General features: G+C 40.7%; 1 protein-coding gene and 1 long non-coding RNA gene across 2 annotated transcripts; one reads left to right on the top strand and one right to left on the bottom strand.

Annotated features, from left to right (window-relative positions):
• The first annotated feature begins 649 nt into the window (after nt 1-649).
• On the top strand, nt 650-22,597 carry crb2a (crumbs cell polarity complex component 2a). Its single transcript, XM_089020155.1, has 13 exons — nt 650-779; nt 4,190-4,882; nt 5,575-5,770; nt 6,778-6,917; nt 8,501-8,671; nt 8,754-8,867; nt 10,115-11,044; nt 13,246-13,808; nt 17,874-18,039; nt 18,340-19,210; nt 19,354-19,470; nt 19,901-20,027; nt 21,927-22,597. Exons 1-13 carry the CDS (start codon nt 713-715, stop codon nt 22,146-22,148), a joined length of 4,377 nt encoding a protein of 1,458 aa, XP_088876281.1. The 5' UTR covers nt 650-712; the 3' UTR covers nt 22,149-22,597.
• LOC148884341 (uncharacterized) lies at nt 4,172-7,104 on the bottom strand. The gene is made up of 3 exons (XR_016118239.1): nt 6,982-7,104; nt 4,697-4,775; nt 4,172-4,250 (listed from the first exon to the last, which is right to left on the bottom strand). It is a non-coding gene; the product is annotated as an uncharacterized LOC148884341 (long non-coding RNA).
• Nucleotides 22,598-22,697: the final 100 nt, after the last annotated feature.

Raw genomic sequence — 22,697 nt, 5'->3', positions numbered from 1 at the left:
GATCCGGCTCTAAGTACCGGTTCGTTCGCGAACGACACATCACTAGTAATCATGAGCGTGAGTTGTGCCACTAACTCACGCTCATGTACCAACCATATGCCACCAACTCCAGTATGAATGTACTGTATGAACTGCTACGTTTGCATAACCAGCATGACCAGCTGTGCCAGCGACTGTGAGCATCTTTTATCACGTCGAGGGGCATTGCAATACTTCACCTGACATTGATGGAAACAAAGAATGAGAAACGGTGTTAACGGGGTTACCAGCTCCCGTCTTCCAGTTAACCCAGTGGTTCTTAAACTGGGTTCGATCGAACCCTCGGGATTCGGTGAGTCGGTCTCGGGGCTCCGGTGGATCTTCCGCTGCAGAGGTCCACCCATCAGTCTAGTCCGCAGTTAGTGGGCCCATTCATTCAAATAAGAGTTCGTTGAATGAGCATATGAAACTGGTGGGGTTCATCTGCCTCCAACAAGATTAAGAACCACTGAGTTAGCCTGTCATGTCTAATTCTACTCTAGACTATGCGGCAGTGGATTTTAAGACCTGGGCTGTGCTTACTAGCAGCTTGAGAAAAGTAGTCTGTTCTTAGCGTGCCTCTTCACACGAGGTGACATTAACAGACAAGGAGCCTCTCCATTTCAAAGCGGTTTTAAAGCGGTTCAGAAGATGAATACATGAATTGTTATAGTACTTCTTCACATCATGTAAAATGGATTTTGGGAAAGTGTATTTTAATCTTAAGACTTTGTTTTTGACAGCAATGATGTTCAAATGGGGTGAGTAGAGGCAATGTTGTGTTTTTAATTATTTTCCCGAGTGTAACCATAACTTTGAGACAGATATTGCAAGAACAATATAATCTTTAAGCCTACCTGTAAAGCTATTGTGTTTATCTTGCATGTATTAGCATTATGACTGAGTAGATGTAATTATCATAAGGGGTGGCAGTTAGTAGACAGTATCAAGTTGGGCTGGGAACCAGGGGCTCATGGCTGCTTATGCGGATAGTGATATGAATATAGAACGTTTATTCGTTCTCAATCAAGCAGGACTTGGATTTTACGCAGTAATGTAGCTGATTTCAAGAAATTGTCGGAAACAAAACATGCAATACCTTTGTTAGAACTATTTCCAAATTCTTAAAAAAATAAAACAAGATACATTGCTGGACTCTTGTACTGTAAATATGTGTTGGTGCGATACAGCTACATACATATATCAATATACCTTTTCTTTGATACTTGCACTATGTACAGTTTTTTTATGAAAGTTTTGCACATTTACAGTATACATCTCAGTTGGCTGACATTTTTACTGTGCTTAGAATATCTTGTATTTTCCATCCTTTCAAATTGCTGCTGTGGACCGCAAATTTCCCCATTGTGGCACTATTAAAGTTTTCTGATTTTCTGATTATGAAGCGATGTCGTCACATAGTTACATTTGCATACCACATTTTGGATTGGATTGGATGTACCTTTATTCGTCTCGCAGTGGAGAAATTTACATTTCACAGCAGCAAAGTTATGAAAGGAAGAGGAAAGGAAAGAAAGAAGTACAACAATAAATTCAGGATCGTTATGAATTTTCATACGTAAGGTACGCAAAGACGTGACTTGCATGTCACACTGTTTAATGTAATTGTCCTGTATGTTTATTTGATATATGTATTTAGTGATATTATGCTAGTTGCCGAATTGGTCTCGCATGGTTTTGTTCAATGTACAACCACACGTACATTCTCTGAAGTGGAGAAAAGGGAATCGTTCGACGGTTGGAAAATGTTGGAACAGTGTATATTAACCTGTCAACCAGTGATTGTGTTATTTGATTGACTGTGAAATCCTGTCTTGCTTGACAGTTCAAAAGCAGTAAACATGTTCAATCATAAACCAGACATGCCACCCTGTTCCTTTGGCATAATCTGAACATGGTTTTTTTCTTTGATCCTTGTATCTACTGGAAGCTCATTGTGACATTTTCCACTGTGTCCCAGAGAATGCAATGATATCGTCCCACAATGTCCCATAACATCGTAAACATGCACTTTGCATTCGGTCTGACCGCAGCATTAGGCTAGTACGACTACCGGAATATAATAAGAGCAGCAAATGGATTGTCATGAAAGGCAACAGGGATTACAAAATGAAGAGGCTGCACAGGTCAAGGAGGCCAACTAACCTGCTTTGGCTGAACTCAACTGTATTTATAGTACACTTGAAAACACGGGTGTCAAAGTCAAGGCCCTGGAGTCAAATCTGATCTGGCACATCATTTTATTCGGCCTGAAAAAGCAAATCAAGCATGTCAAGTGCCATGATGCTTGCTAAAGTCTGAACCAAAATTTGATATTGTGCCATGTAAACCACAATAACAGTCATTATTATTGACTTGCGATTTGAAAACTCATTATTCATTAATTTGTTGTGTGTTCTGTGTGTAATATGTGGAGGAGATAAAACATTCTAATGGTTTCCCCTAATTCATAACGACCTTCGAGAGGAAACCGTCACTACAATGGGGCTCGCTGCCAAGAATAATTTTGACACTGTCAGAGATGTTCGATCGGACACTGTGGACAAAGGCTCGAACACAGGAAGATTGTCTTTTACTGCCGGCAGGGGACGCAGCCATTCATGACCGACGCCCAACTTCTGCAGCCCTCTGCCAAGTTATTTATTGAGACTATATGCAAATTTAAGTGATACATTAGTAAAACATAGTCTTCTTGATTTGAATACCACACCCCTGGAGGTCCCAAGCACAAACAGTCATAAACAATAAAACATAGACATTTTAATTGGTTGTCTTTCTCTGGACCGATAGATATGTAACCAGGCTAATGACCTCGAGATGGGAAGGAGTGACAGGTCCTAAATTACTCCTGTGAAGAAGGAGTTTCCCAAGTCCTAAATTCTGTCCAAGGCCAGATCTCTTAGATGAAGATGATAGGTTAACAGGCTATGTCTGTTCAACTCCGATTGACCCCAGTCCCTCTGCTCTGCGCCTTCATTGTGGGCCTCTTGTTTGGGCAGCCAACTAAGCATGGGACTTTTAAATCTGCTAACTTCTTATTCTGTCTAATCTCTATCAGACAACCCTGCTTTAAAACATCCACCGCTGTTTCGGAACTGCTGTACAAGGAGTAAAATAAATAACACAACAAATAAGGAAACAACAAAACTAAAATAACCTGTCATGCTGAGTCCCAAGACAAAGAATAAAAATTAATTTCAAAATGACTTTTAAAGATGGGCAGCGAGGGGGCTTGCCTAAACTTTACCCATTCAGCGATTTTCATCTTCGGTTATCGTGAACAGGGTTGTTTGGAGTGAGTGAGCCTGTCGCAGCTGACTATAGAAAAAAGGCAAACTACACTCTGAACTTCTGTGTAAGCTCTCAGTCGTACAGAAGTGGACCATCAATGAAAAGGTTTATTCAGCCGTCATCTGTACTTTGAAGGTGTCGGACGTTTCGCTTCTCATCGAAGAGGCTTCGTCAGCGAAAATTTTTTTTTTGCTGGTAGTTTTGGCCCTATATCTACATCCCTACAGCAGAGGTGGCAGTGCCAGACCTCTGCTATAATATGGTATGCTGCTATGATATGATATGGTCCCTGCTCTCAGGTTGGTTGGAGCAGAGGACTAGACCCTGAGGAGACACTGATTACTTGTATTGTCCTGACTGGTTATGGGGTCTACGACTGGCCTGGTTGCCCATTTGGCCTGGTATCTGGCTCATCAGCATAACTAAGCCTATGTTGCCTAAGAAGTCTGTTGTAAGAACGATCCAACCTCTTGCATGAGAGGCGAAAAATCCGACACCTTCAAAGAAGTGCATATGACGGCTGAAAAAACCTTTTCATCGATACACTCTGAACTGGTCGACAGTCACTTACAGGGCAGGTCTGCAGTTAAACAAGAGGCCATTCTTAAGGTGTGCCGCTGCATTGCCACTGTTTTGACCACAAACAGAACCGTGACAGCTTCTTTGAGTAATAAACAGAATTTCTGGCTGCATAAAATTAACTTGCAAGAAGTATTCTTATAATAGAGACATAAGGCTAAAACACAAATGCCCAACCTTGAAATAAATTCTTTGGGTCATTGAATCCACCCATCAAAAATGTTTACATTTAATTACTATGTATGGAATTGGTATCTTGACTCTTCCCTTTCTTTTTCAGGAATCTTCTGCACAGCTGCACCTGACAAATGCCTGTCTGCACCTTGTCAAAATGGAGCCACCTGTGTGGACACAACAGATGACTATGCTTGCATTTGTGTCAATGAAGGAGTGAGATACATGGGCAAAAACTGTGATGAACTCTATGATGCTTGTTCCTTTGCACCGTGTGAAAACTGTATCAGTACCCCTGGAATGGCAAAATACCATTGCATCTGCCCAAGTGGCCTATCGGGGGATAACTGCACAGAGGAAATGAACGAGTGCCTGAGTAGCCCCTGCACTCAGCCACGTCATTTGTGTGTAGATCAACTCAATGGATACTTCTGCAGGTGTCCCGCTGGTTATGGAGGGCCAGGTTGCTACCAACGTGTAACTGATTGCATTGACAAGCCTTGCATGAACAATGGGACCTGCATTTTTCACCCAAAAGGTTTTGAATGCCAATGTGCACCAGGATATGAAGGAAAAACTTGTGAAGACGATATAAACGATTGTTTGTCAGAACCTTGTCAAAACGGAGCTCTCTGTATTGATGGAGTGGCAGAGTTCCATTGCTTCTGTGTGCCGGGTTTTCAGGGCTACACCTGTGAAATTGACATCAATGAGTGTGCATCAAGACCATGTGATAACAATGCTACATGCCTCAATGAAAAGGACCACTATATGTGTGAGTGCCTCAAGGGATTTGCAGGTAAACCAACATTTAGACACAAACATTCACGTGATATACACACTTGAATTAACTGGAATGTAAAATGTTGAATATGCAACCACAATCTATTCATCCATTTATTTTTATGGTTATCTGCGGTCAGGATGCCCTGACTTAGCTCTCCTCAGCCATTTCATCTAGTTGTTACCTTTGCGAGGTGGTGGTAGACCCTAAAAAGCAGCCAGCAGGGAGGTACAGTGTGTACTTGACAAACTGATACTAATGACAGCTGCAGAAGGAGCCCTATGAGGCCACCTGAGGCCACAGACAAGGGACTGATCCCAGAAGTCCCAACTGTCATCCAAAGGCCCGCCTCGCCAGGAAACCGTTACAAAACAGGTGACGGCAACCATTGCCTAGCCAGAGAACAGGAAAGACTAGGCGACTGCAACCCTTCCTTCTCTAGGGAACAGGAATGAGAAGACAGCAACCCTTGCGTTGCCAGGCAACGTGCATATGAAGGCGACGCCAACCCTAGCCTCAACCAAGGAACAGGAGACAAAAGGCAATGGCCCCATGACCTGTCTGCAGAGTCCAGCGGTTGGTTGGGTCATTGTGTCATAGTTGAGAAGTGGACCCCCAGTTGCGATTGATGCAATGCCCTGACAACCAATACGAACAATATTTGTCAAACACAGCCGTAGTATATTGTGGTTTCTTTTTCAAACTAGGAATCAACTGTGAAACTGAAATTGATGAGTGTGAAGTGGATCCCTGCCGCAATGGAGGCACCTGCCATGACTATATTGGCATTTACTCGTGTGAATGCCTACCTGGGTTTGAAGGCATCGGTTGTGAATCCAACATTGACGAGTGTGCAAGTAAGCCATGTAAAAATGGAGGTGGTTGTCGTGATATAGTTAACAGGTGAGACAATCATCAGTCTTCTTTGAAAAACACTGTTTAAAGACTAGAATAGAATAGATTTGGTTCATTTTGAATTGTGTAAGTTGATGTTTTGAAAATTGTAGTTGTACAGTGTTTTTCCAGAGGATCTTTCAATCCAATCTGTCAGTCTATTCATCCATCCTTTTCCAAGACCACCTACAGTATCTTGAACTGGATCATGAGGGCTGCTGGAGCTGATCCCAGCTGACTTGGGCGGAAAGCAAACACCCTCAACTAGTTATCATCCTGTGGCAGGGCACATATTGAACCAACCATTCACACCCACATTCACATCGTCACTGAGTGGGAACCAATTCCATGCTGCCCGCTTACAAGTTAGATGCGTGTATTAGCACATCGCCAGCGATTCAACCAGTAAAGAAAAAAAAACTGGAATGGAGCGCTATAAACTTGGACCTTTAAGAATGTTCCATATCCCAGTTATTACAAAATTATAATTCTCAATTTATTTAGACAGCCAAAGTTGGGCCAGCCAGAGCAGATCGAGGCTGTTCAATTGCTTGTGCATTTTCCATTGGAATAATCTCCAACTAAATGTTCCCCATTGCCCTTCATTGCCCACCTAATTTTAAGAAAAAAACATCTTAAAATTTTTTTTTTTCTTCTTTGACTTTTGACTCAGCATGACACTTGAGTTTATTCTTATTGTGCTTTTTATCCATCCATCCATTTTTTGATCTGCTTTATCGTCGTAAGGGTCGCATGAGGGACAGGAGCCTATTCCAGCTGTGTTTTCGACATCAACTAAGTCAAGATCATCCAATCAAAATGGCACTTTCCGCCAACACAAGCCGAAGCAGGAAATGAACAGCACAAAAAAAGCAAGAATACATACGTATTTAGTTTCACGTGGTCGCAAAAAAATCAGAAATCCGCCGATTGGCGGAAAATTCTCATCCCTGATTTACCTTTCCAATTATATTTTCAACAATAACAATTTGAAAAATCCTTTGAATTTGTTACAGCTATGAATGTGACTGCGATGACACTGGATTTGAGGGTGTCCTTTGTGAAGTGGACATTGCTGAATGTGCATCTAATCCCTGTCAACATGGTGCTACGTGCCAGGAGGGAGTGAAAGATTACAATTGCATCTGTTGGCCAGGTACTGAACAACCTTTTAAATACAATGAACTTGTGCAATCATCTTCTATTCGACGGATACGTACCTTGTGTTGCTTTGTGTAAGCGGTTCGGTAATTGATACAACTTCTAGATAGAGTTGAGGTTCTTGATTGAGACTGCCGTCTTGGTCGGTGGGAGAAAGTAATTGACATGTGTGACTCTAGTAGACTCTCGCACGACTGACTCGCAGCAGAGCATGCTCCGTTTGGTCTATAGCTAGGCATCGCTAGTCAAACAAGCAAATACGATTTGCTCATATCATTACATCTCCCTTTCTTCATTTAAGTATTTACTTTTAACAAATGTAATGAATTTAATTACAACAACACACAGTTTTTTTTGTGTGCAGTAATCAGCATATTTAAACTTGAATAAAGTCGTTCCAAATGTTCCAATCATAAACGAAATATTCCCATGACACATTCACATCATCTTTTCACCACATGATCACTTAGGAAAACATGTTACAGTGATACCTTGGCTTACGAACTTAATTGGTTCCCAGAAAGTGTGTATTCCAAACTTTAATTTACCATCGGAAACCATTAAAATGAGAATAATCCATTCCCTGGTCCCCATAAAACATAATTTTCAACTAAATAAGCCTTAGAACTACACACGATATATTGGATTGGATTTACCTTTATATATATAATATATATATATTTTTTTTGTATAATAAATGTGCTATGATATTGTAATTAAAGAAATAAACTGTACTATAATATAAAGTCATTTTATTTACCTTTATGATGGTCGTTGATGGCTTAATGGAATGGATAGCTTTTTGCATAAAGTGTCTCAAGGAGCTCTGGGTTGTACATCTTAGAAGTTGTGATATTGCAACAGCAACAGATGCAGGCAGACGCACTAGAAATTTAATAGCTGGTTCCCTTGCTTGTATGTTCTCTTCAAATTGTACAGATGGCTGGTGCGGGTTATTTGTGGAGCCTGATTGACGGGATATTTTAACCTTGCAGTCTACACTCTGCCTTTGAACTATCAATAAAGTTAAAACGAGTCCAAATTTCACAGTGTTTTCTATCCATGTTCTCATCTTTTCACTTTTGTTTTTTTTTTTTGTTCCAAACTCTGTCCTCTCCCTTTCATGTGCGTGTGTTTCTGTTTCTTTAAACCCTACCCTCCCCCCCCCCCCACTGCTGCATGTGTCCTGCTACGTGTGTCTTCTCCCTCCTCTGCCACGGATCTTGACCAATCACGTGCGGCATTAACCGAAGACTGGGGGCGGGGAATAGAGGGAAAAAAAAGCCAGCTGCCATTTTCAGCTCCTTAGCTGAGTTTAGGAGCTCCAAGAACCGTCTCGTTCACGAACGACACATCACTCATTGTGGCGCTCCATGTGTTTCCCGAAAAATAGTTTGGATGCAAAGATTATATTCTCGCGAATTTAACGGTCGTAAAGCTAAAAGTTTGTTAGCTAAAGCAGGGCAGAAAGAACCCTTTTAAGTTACAATTGTTTCTTGTTATTATTATATATTATTGTCATTTTCATTCTCAACAGCCGCAGTATTTAAATTTGATTTTTGTTTTTGTCCCATCCAGGTTATGAAGGCACAAACTGTGAAATTGACACTGACGAGTGTGCTGAACATCCTTGTGAGAATGGTGGCGAATGTTTTGAAAGTTCTAATCTGAGGCACTGGGAGCTTGATTGGGAGCAAAGCTACGCAAATGCAGCTGGGTATATTTGCCAATGTCAGTCAGGATTTGCAGGCAGGTGACTGAAAGAAAAATTATCACCAAAAAAACATGACTCTATGTAAAATTGTCGAAACCTTTCCTGTCTTGATTACAGGACAGAACTGTACCGTTAACGTGAATGAGTGTGACTCTGAACCCTGCCATAATGGAGGCACGTGTGTTGATCAGAACAATGGTTATGTTTGTATCTGTTCTGCTGGATTTTCAGGTAAGCGCTCTAACTGACTCGGAACTTATTGTGATCCAACACACACAATAAATGTTTATTCAAACAGACTGTATGTATGAACCAATTACTTAAATAACCGAAAATGAGTGCAGTGTGTTTTACTGCCTCGGCAACTCGTGTATTTCTTATTCAAATACATGTAGTTACCTTGAGTAGAGTACTCTATATCTTCGCGCCATGATGTATATATGTTTCAGGGACATTTTTGTGGAGTTCTTCAGTCTTCTGAATCATTTTGTGCATGCAATACAGTGATACCTCAGCTTACGAACTTCCCAGAAAGTGTGTGTAAGGTGAAAGGTTCGTCTGCCGAACATTTATTTGCCATCAGAAACCATTAAAAATTAGAATCCGTTCCCAGGTCCCCATAAAATATACATTTTGACTAAATAAGCCTTAAAACTACACAAAATATAGCGTATTTTATGTATAATAAAATTGGCTATTGGATTGTAATTCAAGAAATAAACTGTATTGTATAATAAACTCGTTTCATTTACTTTTGTGATGGTCGTTGATGTAATTGCCTCTTGATGATATCCGAGTGAAGTTGCTGTGCTTTCTCAGCGATAATACCCTCACACACTGTGCTGTGCTGGCTGCTTTTCGTTAATCCAAATCAACAGACGTTTTTAAACCTCTTCTATTGCCTGAGACCATTGCTTAGATAACACAGAAACACCATTAGCCACACGTAGCAATGGTCGACTTAGCATACTGGTACTGGGATGCTAAGTCACACAAACGCACAAATCGTTGATGTTTTTTGATGTTCTCCTTCTTCTGCTCAACCGTAATTTTCTATTGTGTCCTCTTCGGCTTAACACTCGCCTGTGGTGTGGTCTTTTTCGGTCCCATAATAGCAAAAGTACAACACTCGATAACAAACCACGTCTGCACTGAGTGCACTCAAAGAAAGTAGGTGTGGAAAACTAGTGCGCCAGCCAGCGTGGCGCTGTTCGACCGTGTGGTTTGGGTCGTCCGCCGAAAAGTAATTTGTATGCCAAGATTATATTCTCGCAAATTTAACGTTCGTAAGGTGAAAAGTTCGTGAGCTAAAGCGTTCGTAGGCCGAGGTATCACTGTCCTTTGTTTTTCTTTTCGAACCCCCCGCCTCCCATTTCAATTTTGCGGCTGTAGATTGCAAATTTATTCAAGGCTGTCTTATCTTATCTTTTCTTATCTCTTCTCATCTTATCTTGTCTTATCTTTGCGTCCTCCTTCAGGTTTTTACTGTGAAATTAATACTGATGAATGTGAAAGCCGGCCCTGTCAGAATAATGGTTGGTGCGAAGACGACGTTGCTTCCTACAACTGTCACTGTCCTGAGGTCAATGTTGGTCATTGGCCATGGGGAGGCAAGGACTGCAGTGTTAAGCTTTTGGGCTGTGTCCGCCATGAATGTCAAAACGGAGCCACCTGTTACCCATGGTTTGATGGAGTTGAACATGGCCACACCTGTTTGTGCCCTCACGGCTTCATGGATGAGCAGTGTTCTACGCTAACAACATTCTCTTTCACTTCCCCGCGGTTCATTTTTATTAATGTTTCTCTAGACATGATGCAAACTGAGACTCAAAATAATGAATTTGCGATACAGTTCCGCTTCCGGACTACAATGTTTGATGTCTTACTCTTTTACAGAGGAAATGTTGACAACTATGTCCTAATAGAGATTGTGGATGGTTTCCTTCACACAAAAGCGTTTTCTGATGGATCTGAAGTGAATTGGACGTTTCCTGTTGTTGTTAATGATGGACTTTGGTGGGATACTCATGTATTTGAGCATAACAAAGGCATTCATGTGATCATGAAAGGACCTGGCTGTAACAGAGATAACTGCAGAGCTGGAGATCAATGGCCTTTCCAAACTTTGGGAACACTGCCGCATATATATGTTGGTGGAGCACCTCAGGAAATGTTAGTTAATTCTGTCAGTGAGAAAAGCTATATTGGATGCATGGAAGACATAAAGATCGACGGCCAACCGATCCTCCTCCAATCATTTCAAGAAAAGCACGAACGAGATCATGGATGCACCAAGACTGAGTGGTGTAAATCTGACCCATGCCATGGGCATGGACATTGTGTGGACCTGTGGACTAAGTATCGCTGTGACTGCCAGCGTCCCTTCTACGGTGAAAGATGCACTGAAGGTAAGGAGTTTTTTTTCACTACTTTTGAAAATAATGAATGTTGGTTTTATAGCGATTACCTACTGGCGGCATGATGCTGAACAAAGTACGTATCTACAGTATTTAAAAACAAACAGAAGTATGCACTGGAGAAACTAAATCAAAACACCTAACAAAGTACTCAAAAAAAACCAACATTCAAAGTAAGTACAAAACAACACCATGACAAAAAAAAAAAAAATGTCCGTACAAAAAAAAAAAAACAATAAATAAGTAACAAACAAAAGCCCACAACAGAAGAAAAAAAAACGGGGTGATAAACATACACACATAAAAAAAAAAACACTAACAATAACACAAAGATCGGACCAAGAGTGACACAAACAATGGAAATCAAACAATAGTGGATAAGAGTGCAATAGAGTGCAATATTGGATATTGCATATCATGGGATGTTTTTTTCAAGTAAGGTTTGAACAAATTCAAATTTTTTTTTATACCGAGCAAATAGTTAGGAGTTTAGGGTTTAGACTAAACAATAACATCACACTTAAAGGACAACTGACATCACTTTTTTGTTTCTTAACTGACATCAGAAAAATGTTTTATAGCCTCTGAAATACCCAAAACACGCAGTATGATATTTTTAGTCGAATGCAAAACACCAATAAAAATGAATTAAAGTGTCCAAATTCTGCAAAAAAAAATGTACCCGGAAGTGGCCAGTTTCAGAAGGTCCCGCCCCCTTGTTCGTGATGTCACCCCAAGACGTCTTGCCTTGCTGGAGAATCAAAACAATGGCTTCAGATTCGGAGAAGATGCTTTCTTGTTACTCATCCAGTTATGAATCTGATTCAAATAGTTCTGAAGAAGAAAGCATACATGTTTGCAATCGATTAAAGAATTTATTCCGTGTCATTTTGAGGCATCAGGGGTGGGAAATGTCGCACCCAAAAAAGGAAGAAAATGGCGACAAAGCCGTGTAAGGAATTAATCAGCCCGTTTCCACAGGCTGATTAATTCCTTACATTGACTTTGTCGCCCTCTTCTACCTCTTTTTGGTCCTACACGACGTTTTCAGACCAAAGTACAGCAATATGCATTGACGTGATGGAAGGACTGCTACAATGTGTCCTTTTTTTTTGGTCAGGGGCGTTCCTTCAGTGACGTCACGTACGGACTCGTCACCAACTCAAAAACAAGACTTCCGGAATATTCAGCGTGAGTCTTAAAACGTAAAATATAGCTGTATGCGCTGGAATCTTTGTAAAATACGCTCAGTAGAAGTCATTTGAAGCCATTTTACAAATTATGGATACAACTTCTCCGTAGACGTCGGTTGTCCTTTAAATTATATCTGATGACCGGTGATTTATTTATTTATTTATTTATTTGGACCTGCAGTAGCTCCTCTCTCTCTACATTTACATGATCACACTCTGGTTGAGAGGAAAGTCACAGCTGCCTAGAGCAGACCCAGGTCCAGCTCCAGGCTTGGGGGGCCACTGTCCTGCCTATTTTCCATCTGACCCGGCTGATTCAGATGATCAGCTCATCAGCCAGCTCTGAAGGAATCTCAAAACGGTCCTGATGATTTGAATCAGGTGCGTTGCTCCTGGGAGAGATGGAAAACAGGCAGGACAGCGGCCCTTCAGGACCGACTTTGGAAACCCCTGGCATAGAGTATATGAGGGGGGAGGCGAGTGGTGCAATCTGTGGCTCGCTGGATTTACCAATATTTTACATTTACAGTCTGAAATACAATTCTAAATTAGAAGATTATGGCACCTTTGTTTTTGTTGTTTGTTGTTGTTGCTCAATATGTGCATCACAAGCACCAAAGTGTGCCACCAGGCCTCAAGATGTATTGAGCTATTCGACCACTGAAAAGTCTTTTTCTCAATCTATTCTCAATTACGGCTTCTTAATTTCACAAATTCAAAACACCTTTTTCTTACATACAGGAGGAGAGAATGCTTTGTAAAATTGTATTCCAGCAAATTGCAGTTGTGTTAAATGAAATAAGATCTGTGATTGGATGAGCACCGCTGCTAGTTTGTAGCACAAACCTTTCTCCTATTGATTTCAGCGAGGCCTCTGTGTTATTGCCATAATAGTTTTTTCTTTCTCTAAATCATCGTGAGTTTGACGATATGGTTCAATTCTACACCTTCCATTGTCTTATTTTGACTGTGTTCAAACTGCAAATGTTTCCTTGACAGAATTACAATCCTGGACATACAGCCATGAGGACAGTGTGAGTTTCAGCTTGTACAATATCAGCAAGAGCCATGGGAGAGACTTTCAAGTGTCCTTCTTTTTGAGGTCAATAAAGATGGACGGGCTGATCTTTCAGCTGAGGACACCTAAGGGAGAAGTTTACTTTTCCGTTTATGTAAACATGGGGAGAATTTTTATCAGCTCTTGGACCAACAGTTCTCCCTTGACAGCTCCCATATTTTTGACAACGGGAGAGAAGCTATTCCTTGTGGTAGAAGTCCAGCAAAGACACGTTATTTTTGAGCATGCAAGTCTTCGTTATGGAATAGGGACCATACCCGATGTGAGCATTCAAAGTGGGGATCAAGCATACTTAGGAGGACTACCTGAAGACTTGGATGCTCATCCTTGGGGGGGCCATTACAAAGGCTGCATCCAGGACTTTCGTTTAGATTCAACGCATCTGGGAGTCGATGCATGGAATGACCAAAATGGAGAGGACATTTATTTATCAAGTGAAGCTGAACATGTCAAGAGAGGCTGCATCAGTGATAACACTTGCAAGGTGGGAGAGATATACTGTATGTCATGACCATTGTTACAGAAGGAACATTTGATTTTTTTTCGCTGATTTGCAGATCTGGACTATTTTGGAAAAAAATAACAATCATTATTTTGATTGAAACCACGAGTAATAAAATGATCAATCAGTGATTTCATTAATTAACTAATTAGTATTTTTCTCAACTACTAAAACTAAACTACAAATTCTGGCTTTTCCTGTGCATACTAGCCTTTTCGGGGCAGTGTGGTGCTGTGTGAAGATTTGAAAGTTGTGCTTGAGATGAACTAATATAACTCATTTCACAGATTGTTAACAAATATACATTTGCATTTTCTATTGTTACCAGTGTGTAGATGTAAATGTTTGTTATTTGAAGGAATATTATTCCTAAACCCGTGCTAATTTACCGCTGGCATGTCAGTTGGATATTACATTGACTTTGGCATTAGCGCTAGAAATGTTAACATAGCATGTTGTTGTATTTAAAAATACAATTGGTGCAATTTTTTTAATCAAAGTCAAAGTCAGCTTTATTGACAAATATGCTAATATGCATGACATACAGCACAGATGAAAGTACTGTCCTCTCGAACCCAGCGTGCAAGGAAGGCACTTATGACTTTGACAAACATAATAAACACGAAAACGCCAATTTGCCGGGAGGGAGGAGCCGCAGTGTATTCACGCAACGCCATCTTGGGAATAAACCCCAAAATAACAAATAATACAAAGACACAGAGAATGAATCAGTGAATGAATCAATGTACATATTTTGTAAATTAACTTAAAACAACGTATCCGATGTATTTTATTGTGTAATAACACAACAGAGTTTTTATGTTAAGTGTTAATACATCCATCCATAGAGGAGTAGCAGCTTTAGTAGGGAAGCCCATTTGTCAGAGGCATTGTGTCTGTAAATCTCGAGAAAGTACATAACAAGTACATACCAGAGATGAACTGTGGTATTGCATGACATGATGGAGTGATAGAGAAGTGCATTAGAGCGGTGCGGTGACTGAATGACTGTCAGACAGTGGTGAGGTGTGCTGTCAGGTGAGACAAAGGAATTCAAGGTGAAGGTGGGACTTCACCAAGGGTCAGCCCTGAGCCCCTTCTTCTTCGCTATGGGGATGAAAACGCTAATGGACGATGTTAGACAGGAATCTGCATGATTCTAAAGTTTGCAGATGACATTGTGATCTGTAGTGAAAGGAGGAAACAGGTGGAGGAGAAACTAGAGATACCCTGGAATGGAGAGGAATGAAAGTTAGTCGCAGCAAGATCGAATCCATGTGTGTGAATGAGATCTGAGTATATCAGAGGGACAACTCATTTTAGAGGTTTGGAAGAGAACGTGTGAGAGGGCATACTGAGATGGATTGGACATGTCCAGACGAGATCTAGCTAGGTAGGTCGGACCACCATTAGATTAGATTGCAGTCGAAAAACTCATCCTGTGACTGCAAAGTGACCTTGAGAGTTTAGAAAGGCGCTTATAAATGAAATATATTATTATTATTATTATTAATATATTGAGAGAATAAAGCTGAGTCTTAAACTGCCAGGCATGAGGCCGAGAGGAAGACGAAAGAGGATTTGAGGGACGTTGTGAGCTCATCTCACATCATATCATATCATATCATATCATATCATATCATATCATATCATATCATCTCATCTCAAACTGCTTTAAACAACAAAGGAGAGAAGCTATTCCTTGTGGTAGAAGTCCAGCAAAGACACGTTATTTTTGAGCATGCAAGTCTTCGTTATGGAATAGGGACCATACCCGATGTGAGCATTCAAAGTGGGGATCAAGCATACTTAGGAGGACTACCTGAAGACTTGGATGCTCATCCTTGGGGGGGCCATTACAAAGGCTGCATCCAGGACTTTCGTTTAGATTCAACGCATCTGGGAGTCGATGCATGGAATGACCAAAATGGAGAGGACATTTATTTATCAAGTGAAGCTGAACATGTCAAGAGAGGCTGCATCAGTGATAACACTTGCAAGGTGGGAGAGATATACTGTATGTCATGACCATTGTTACAGAAGGAACATTTGATTTTTTTTCGCTGATTTGCAGATCTGGACTATTTTGGAAAAAAATAACAATCATTATTTTGATTGAAACCACAAGTAATAAAATGATCAATCAGTGATTTCATTAATTAACTAATTAGTATTTTTCTCAACTACTAAAACTAAACTACAAATTCTGGCTTTTCCTGTGCATACTAGCCTTTTCGGGGCAGTGTGGTGCTGTGTGAAGATTTGAAAGTTGTGCTTGAGATGAACTAATATAACTCATTTCACAGATTGTTAACAAATGTACATTTTGCATTTTCTATTGTTACCAGTGTGTAGATGTAAATGTTTGTTATTTGAAGGAATATTATTCCTAAACCCGTGCTAATTTACCGCTGGCATGTCAGTTGGATATTACATTGACTTTGGCATTAGCGCTAGAAATGTTAACATAGCATGTTGTTGTATTTAAAAATACAATTGGTGCAATTTTTTTAATCAAAGTCAGCTTTATTGACAAATATGCTAATATGCATGACATACAGCACAGATGAAAGTACTGTCCTCTCGAACCAAGCGTGCAAGGAAGGCACTTATGACTTTGACAAACATAATAAACACGAAAACGCCAATTTTCCGGGAGGGAGAGAGGAGCCGCAGTGTATTCACGCGCCGCCATCTTGGGAATAAACCCCAAAATAACAAATAATACAAAGACACAGAGAATGAATCAGTGAATGAATCAATGTACATATTTTGTAAATTAACTTAAAACAACGTATCCAATGTATTTTATTGTGTAATAACACAACAGAGTTTTTATGTTAAGTGTTAATACATCCATCCATCCACCCATCCATAGAGGAGTAGCAGCTTTAGTAGGGAAGCCCATTGTCAGAGGCATTGTGTCTGTAAATCTCGAGAAAGTGCATAACATGGTGCCCAGAGATGAACTGTGGTATTGCATGACATGATGGAGTGCGGTGACTGAATGACTGTCAGACAGTGGTGAGGTGTGCTGTCAGGTGAGACAAAGGAATTCAAGGTGAAGGTGGGACTTCACCAAGGGTCAGCCCTGAGCCCCTTCTTCTTCGCTATGGTGATGAAAACGCTGATGGACGATGTTAGACAGGAATCTGCATGATTATAAAGTTTGCAGATGACATTGTGATCTGTAGTGAAAGGAGGAAACAGGTGGAGGAGAAACGAGAGATACCCTGGAATGGAGAGGAATGAAAGTTAGTCGCAGCAAGATCGAATCCATATGTGTGAATGAGATCTGAGTATATCAGAGGGACAACTCATTTTAGAGGTTTGGAAGAGAACGTGTGAGAGGGCATACTGAGATGGATTGGACATGTCCAGACGAGATCTAGCTAGGTAGGTCGGACCACCATTAGATTAGATTGCAGTCGAAAAACTCATCCTGTGACTGCAAAGTGACCTTGAGAGTTTAGAAAGGCGCTTATAAATGAAATATATTATTATTATTATTATTAATATATTGAGAGAATAAAGCTGAGTCTTAAACTGCCAGGCATGAGGCCGAGAGGAAGACGAAAGAGGATTTGAGGGACGTTGTGAGCTCATCTCACATCATATCATATCATATCATATCATATCATATCATATCATATCATATCATATCATCTCAAACTGCTTTAAACAACAAAGTGTATGAGGGAAAAGTGTTTCGGATTGCATGACTGTCCATCTTTTACATTGTGTGTTTTTATTATTAGTCGAATAAAGTGAGGGAATGCTGTCTGCTAGCTCTGATAAAGAATGGGTTAATGTGATCATTTTAGAGCTGAAGAAAACATCTTTAGTTTAAGAAGGCCAATTTAGGTTTAATTGTGCACATACGTGTGAGGTCAAGGTTGCAACGAGCAGTTTTTGAAAAGCATTTTAATCTAATAGTTTTGTATTTCAAGAATCAACCTTGAGGACAAAATGTTCATTTGCTGTCTCAAGTATCACATATGTCACAGAAAACAAGTAATCAACTACCAATATTGTTTTTCTCAACAGAAGAGTCCTTGTCAAAATGGAGGCAACTGCACATTCTCATTCAATGACTTCACATGTGTGTGTCCGAAGGACTACTCAGGCGTTACTTGTGAAACTCGAATGTGGTGTGTCAGTGATCCTTGTTTATATGGTGGTTACTGCGTCAATCTCATTAATGGATATGAATGTAAGTACTGCATCTTTATCTTTTGCTTGAACTGTGAACAGTATCACAAAATAGCATTTGGCTGCCTTGAATTCAAAATGTCAAATATTTATCACAGTTAATTCTTTCGGACTACTGATCCAATTTTTATTTTGCAAAACTCAAGTACCGTAAGTACAAAATGAAGTTTGTAAACCAGGCACGGTAAAGACATTTCCATTTCTGGTTAGCAGACGGCTGAAGAAACCTTCTCATCAATAATAATAATAATCATAAAAATAATGATAACTACTGACAACTGTTTTTATATGTTCTTCCTAGGTATATACAATGCAACATTCAACAACAGTCCTGTAGAGTTCTCTGCTGGAGGTTCCTTGGCTGAACCGGTATCTTCAATATACATGGAGCTACGGACCCGTTCTGAGAGTGCAGTTCTGTTGAGGGCCACAAAGGGTTCTGACCTGCTGATAGTAGGTCTACTGGACTCCTCAATCTGGGTTGAGATCCACATAGCCCACAGACCTGAGTTACTGATCTTTACCGGAGATCGCAAAGTGAGTGATGGCAGGTGGCATCGGGTAAATGTATCCATGGCAAAACAAGATCACAAAACTTCTCACTGGTTAATTACTGTGGATGGAATAGTTGATGCCAGCAGCCTACCTAAGACCACGGGCAGTTTACACTTTCTCCACGACCAAAGCTCTGTTCTCACCATAGCAGAGAGTTTTATCGGGTGCTTGGGTGCAGTAAGGGTCGGAGGAGTTTATCTTCCATTTGTCAGTGACTTCAACACTCCACAGCAATCTCCATTCCATTTACTAGGAAAACAAAAAATGCATTTGGGCTGTAGCGGTGTCCCTGTTTGTGAGTCAGATCCGTGTAGGAATGGAGCTACGTGTCATGATCTCTTCAATAAATTTCACTGTCAGTGTGTCTCAGGTTGGGAAGGACATGTATGTGAGACAGAAACTGATGATTGTGTTTCCCACCCTTGTGCTCATGGGAACTGTCAAGACTACTTAAGTGGTTTTGAGTGTCTGTGCCACCCTGGATATGCAGGCACACTCTGTGATGTGGACATTAATGAGTGTGAACAACATACTTGTAAACATGGAGGCACCTGCCAAGATGGAACCAACATGTTCACCTGTTCGTGCCCAAATGGTTATAGTGGTCCATTATGCGAGTAAGTCAACAAATCAAAATCAATATGAAGTTGAATTAAGTTGAATTATTATGATTAGGATTGTTATGATTATTAACATCAATATTATTATTGTTGTTTTTGTTATTTTGCATACATCATGTATTTATTTCCATTTCCAATAGGTGGGACTATCCTCCACTACAATGTGGTAAAGACGTGCTTTGTGCAAATGATGGAATCTGCAATCATGGCCCCTGGGGAGCTAACTGTACATGTGTTCCTGGATTCAAAGGCAAAAGGTAAGTTTCTGTTCCCTGACATATTTGTTGTCATTCCTTTAATTTTTCTCGTGAGTGGTCACTACAGGCGTAGTCTATCTTTTGCATCCTCGTTTCTAACACCAACCGCCCTCGTGTCTTCTCTCACAACATGTATCAACCTTATTTTAGGTATTCCTTTCACTCTCTTTCCTGGGGGCGCCATACTCATCACATTTCTATTATTGTTCAGTTATATCCGTTTCACGGTCGTCTGAAAAGGGATCGTCAGTCGGCATGCAAGGATTACTCGCTTGAGGGCTTTGTTCTTTTTTGATCGTTACTCCAAACGGAAGAAAACATATAACAGAAAGACATTACATGGAAGCGAACAAAAGGGGTAGTATAATTGAAAGCATTTAGAAGGTTTAATGGTTCATAAACATATATGCTCCATATGTGTGTGTTACAGATGTGAACTGGAGATTGATGAGTGTGGCTCCAACCCCTGTCGACACGGTGCTACTTGTTTGGATCGGTTAAATAGGTTTGTGTGTGAATGTCCACCAGAATACAGTGGTCCAGTCTGTGAAACCAATGTAAGTACTGCCTTTTTTAGAAAAAATAATTTTCTGGATCACAGCATGATCCATTACTGTACTGTAGTAGATTGTTGGTTAGCAAGTCTATCCCGGTAATAAATGAAAGCCTCAACGCTTCCCTCACACATCCGGTGCATGCAGAAAATCAACACCACGGTTTCCTCTAATTTTCAATATGCCAGTACACAAACTCCCTCAGCCTTCCTTAGATCATGATGTGTCCCAATGGTACGTTTGTTTTATGCCTCTGGCGGGGTCACTTATGGCAAACAGGACCGAGGTTAGGGACCAAAGTACATATCAACAGATCCCTTATGATGGAACACAAGAAGATTAATGTATCTAAGTTTCCCTTGCCAGTTGGCGGGCACCTGGTGACCGAGCCTACACCCGTAGGGCCCGGTTGGGCTCAGCCTGAAGAGGCAATGTGAGTCCCCCTTTTCATGGGATCACCACTCATGCGAGGTGCTCGAGGGGACGGAAGCAGTGTGAGCTGGGTGGCGTACAGGAGTTAGTTCTAGGGACGTTGAATGTCACCTTTCTTACAGGGAAAGATTTGACGACGGTGGGTGAGGTAGAGAAGTTTCGACTGGATATAGACAGACGTGCCTCCACACATAGGCTTGGTTCTGGTACCAGTTCTCTCTCAGATTCTAATCGCTTCTACTTCATATCGAGAGGAGCCATATGAGGTGGCTCAAGCATCTGATTCGGATGCTGCCTGTGCACCTCCCTGCCGTGGTGTTTTTGAGCAGCACCGAAGGTCAACCCAGGACACACTGGAGAGACTGTCACCCACCTCGGGATCTGCCAGGAAGGGCTAGAACAAGTGGTTGGGGAGAGAGGAGTCTGGGTTTCCCTTCTAAAGCCGTTGACCCCACGACCTGACCCCGGATAAGCAAATGTGTGCCTTGTGAACGTCCCTTAAAATGAGTTTGACACCTCTGTTTTACAGGTTTAGGAAAATCGCCTCCATTAGCATAGATTTCATAAGACTTTTTAAAAAGTCAGGTGACATTTTGCTATTAGTGATTTCAGCTGTTGAAAGATTTCAAGCAAATACAGGTAACATCCAACTTACGACCATGTTCCGTTCCGACAAAGCGGTCGTAAGTCAAACGGTCGTAAGCCAAAATGCATTCAAAATGGCTGACGTGAGGTTTATACGACAGGATAGTATACAATGTCAATCTGTTGTTTTTAAGCAACATGTTCTATTGAATACTATTATATAGCAAACTGTTTACAGTTCATTTATAAATCTTTTAACTTTTAGTGTCGTTTTTACCATTTTATATTTTGTATTATCGATTTTTATTACTGTGTCAGATGCTGTCTGGCTAGCCAAAATTGTCGTATGCGATTGTTAAGAAACAGTTCTTTTGTGTCCTCATTTTGTGCAATGCTGTAATGTTCTCTGTCAAGATAAATGAGACAAAATGCTGAATGTTGAGCGGATCTGGCAACTCAGCCACAACGCTGAACATGGTCCTTTGACAGCAATTAAAAAAAAAGGTTCTGATACAACACTGAGAGAAGCAGTTGTTTTATGTGCTCTGGCAAATAAACATCCTACTTGTTCAATCTAAACAAGAAGGACCATCTCGAGTCTTTATTCTACCAAATGCATCGCAAACATGGTGCAGATGTCAACAGCGTTGCCGTGCGGCCACCGCGTAGCGGTACCAGGCGGCGTCAAATTTTTAAAAAAGGGTCTGGCGGTCGTGGTTGTAAGTACGGGTGGTCGTAACTCGCGCCGGTCGTAAATCGGATGTTACCTGTATTGAAAAACTGAAAATCTTACATTCATATGTGCATAAATACAATATGTGATCTTTATATATCACACGACAGTTGCATCACTTAAGGCCAATTTTTGTTCATTTTTACTTGCAGACACAAGCCAATAAACAAGAAACGGCCTGGCTGGTCACATCTGTCACTTTGTTGTCCCTCTCCATGCTAGTTTTAATATGTGCTTTTACCTTCATGATTTTAACAACAAGAAAGAAACGCCAGTCAGAGGGGGCTTACAGCCCCAGCTCTGAAGAACTGGCTGGGCCCCGGTTGAAGATGGACAGAATGCTCAAAATTCCACCAGAGGAAAGACTCATTTGAGAGAAGTCATCGACCACATGAAAAAGATCAAAATGTTACAGTTTGTCTCTGTTTTGTCTCTTTAGTATTGCATGAGAGAATCCAACATAAAAGATTCTTACTAAATGTGTATTCTATGAAAGCTGTCTAATTTGTGAATTTAAAAGAACAATATTGATAGTACAGTGATACCTCGGTTTACGAACTTTTTGGTTTACGAACGTTAAATTTATGAAAAGTTTACCTTGGCAAACAAACTATTTTTCGGGATACACACGGAGCTGCCACAATGACTGAACGAGCCCGTTCTCCTAAAAGAAAATGACAGCCTGCTTGTTTCGGTCCTCTATTCCCCGCCCTCAGTCGTCAGTTAAAGGCAGAGTGTAGACTGCAAGGTTAAAATTTCCAATCAATCAGGCTACACAAATAACCTGCACAAGCCATCTGTACACTTGATGCAAAAAGCTATCAACCCAGCTCAACAGAACACAATTGATGAGGAACTAGGTAAAATTATCGCAGAGAAAGCACCTACAAGGGATCATTCCTCAAGTTAGTGAAAGAAGGAGG

The sequence above is a fragment of the Hippocampus bargibanti genome, linkage group LG18 (genome assembly GCF_051943395.1).
Source record: "Hippocampus bargibanti isolate YZ-2025 linkage group LG18, ASM5194339v1, whole genome shotgun sequence".
In the NCBI taxonomy this organism is placed as follows: domain Eukaryota; kingdom Metazoa; phylum Chordata; class Actinopteri; order Syngnathiformes; family Syngnathidae; genus Hippocampus; species Hippocampus bargibanti.
Note: the sequence above shows the minus strand (reverse complement) of the source record. Positions and strands in the feature narration are given on the sequence as shown.

Bases quoted from the DNA above. Each gene is read 5' to 3' on its own strand.
- crb2a (XM_089020155.1), top strand. From the start codon at position 713: ATGGATTTTGGGAAAGTGTATTTTAATCTTAAGACTTTGTTTTTGACA. The intron at 5,771-6,777 runs GTGAGACAATCA...AATTTGTTACAG, and splicing joins TGTCGTGATATAGTTAACAG to CTATGAATGTGACTGCGATG. The intron at 19,211-19,353 runs GTAAGTCAACAA...CATTTCCAATAG, and splicing joins TATAGTGGTCCATTATGCGA to GTGGGACTATCCTCCACTAC.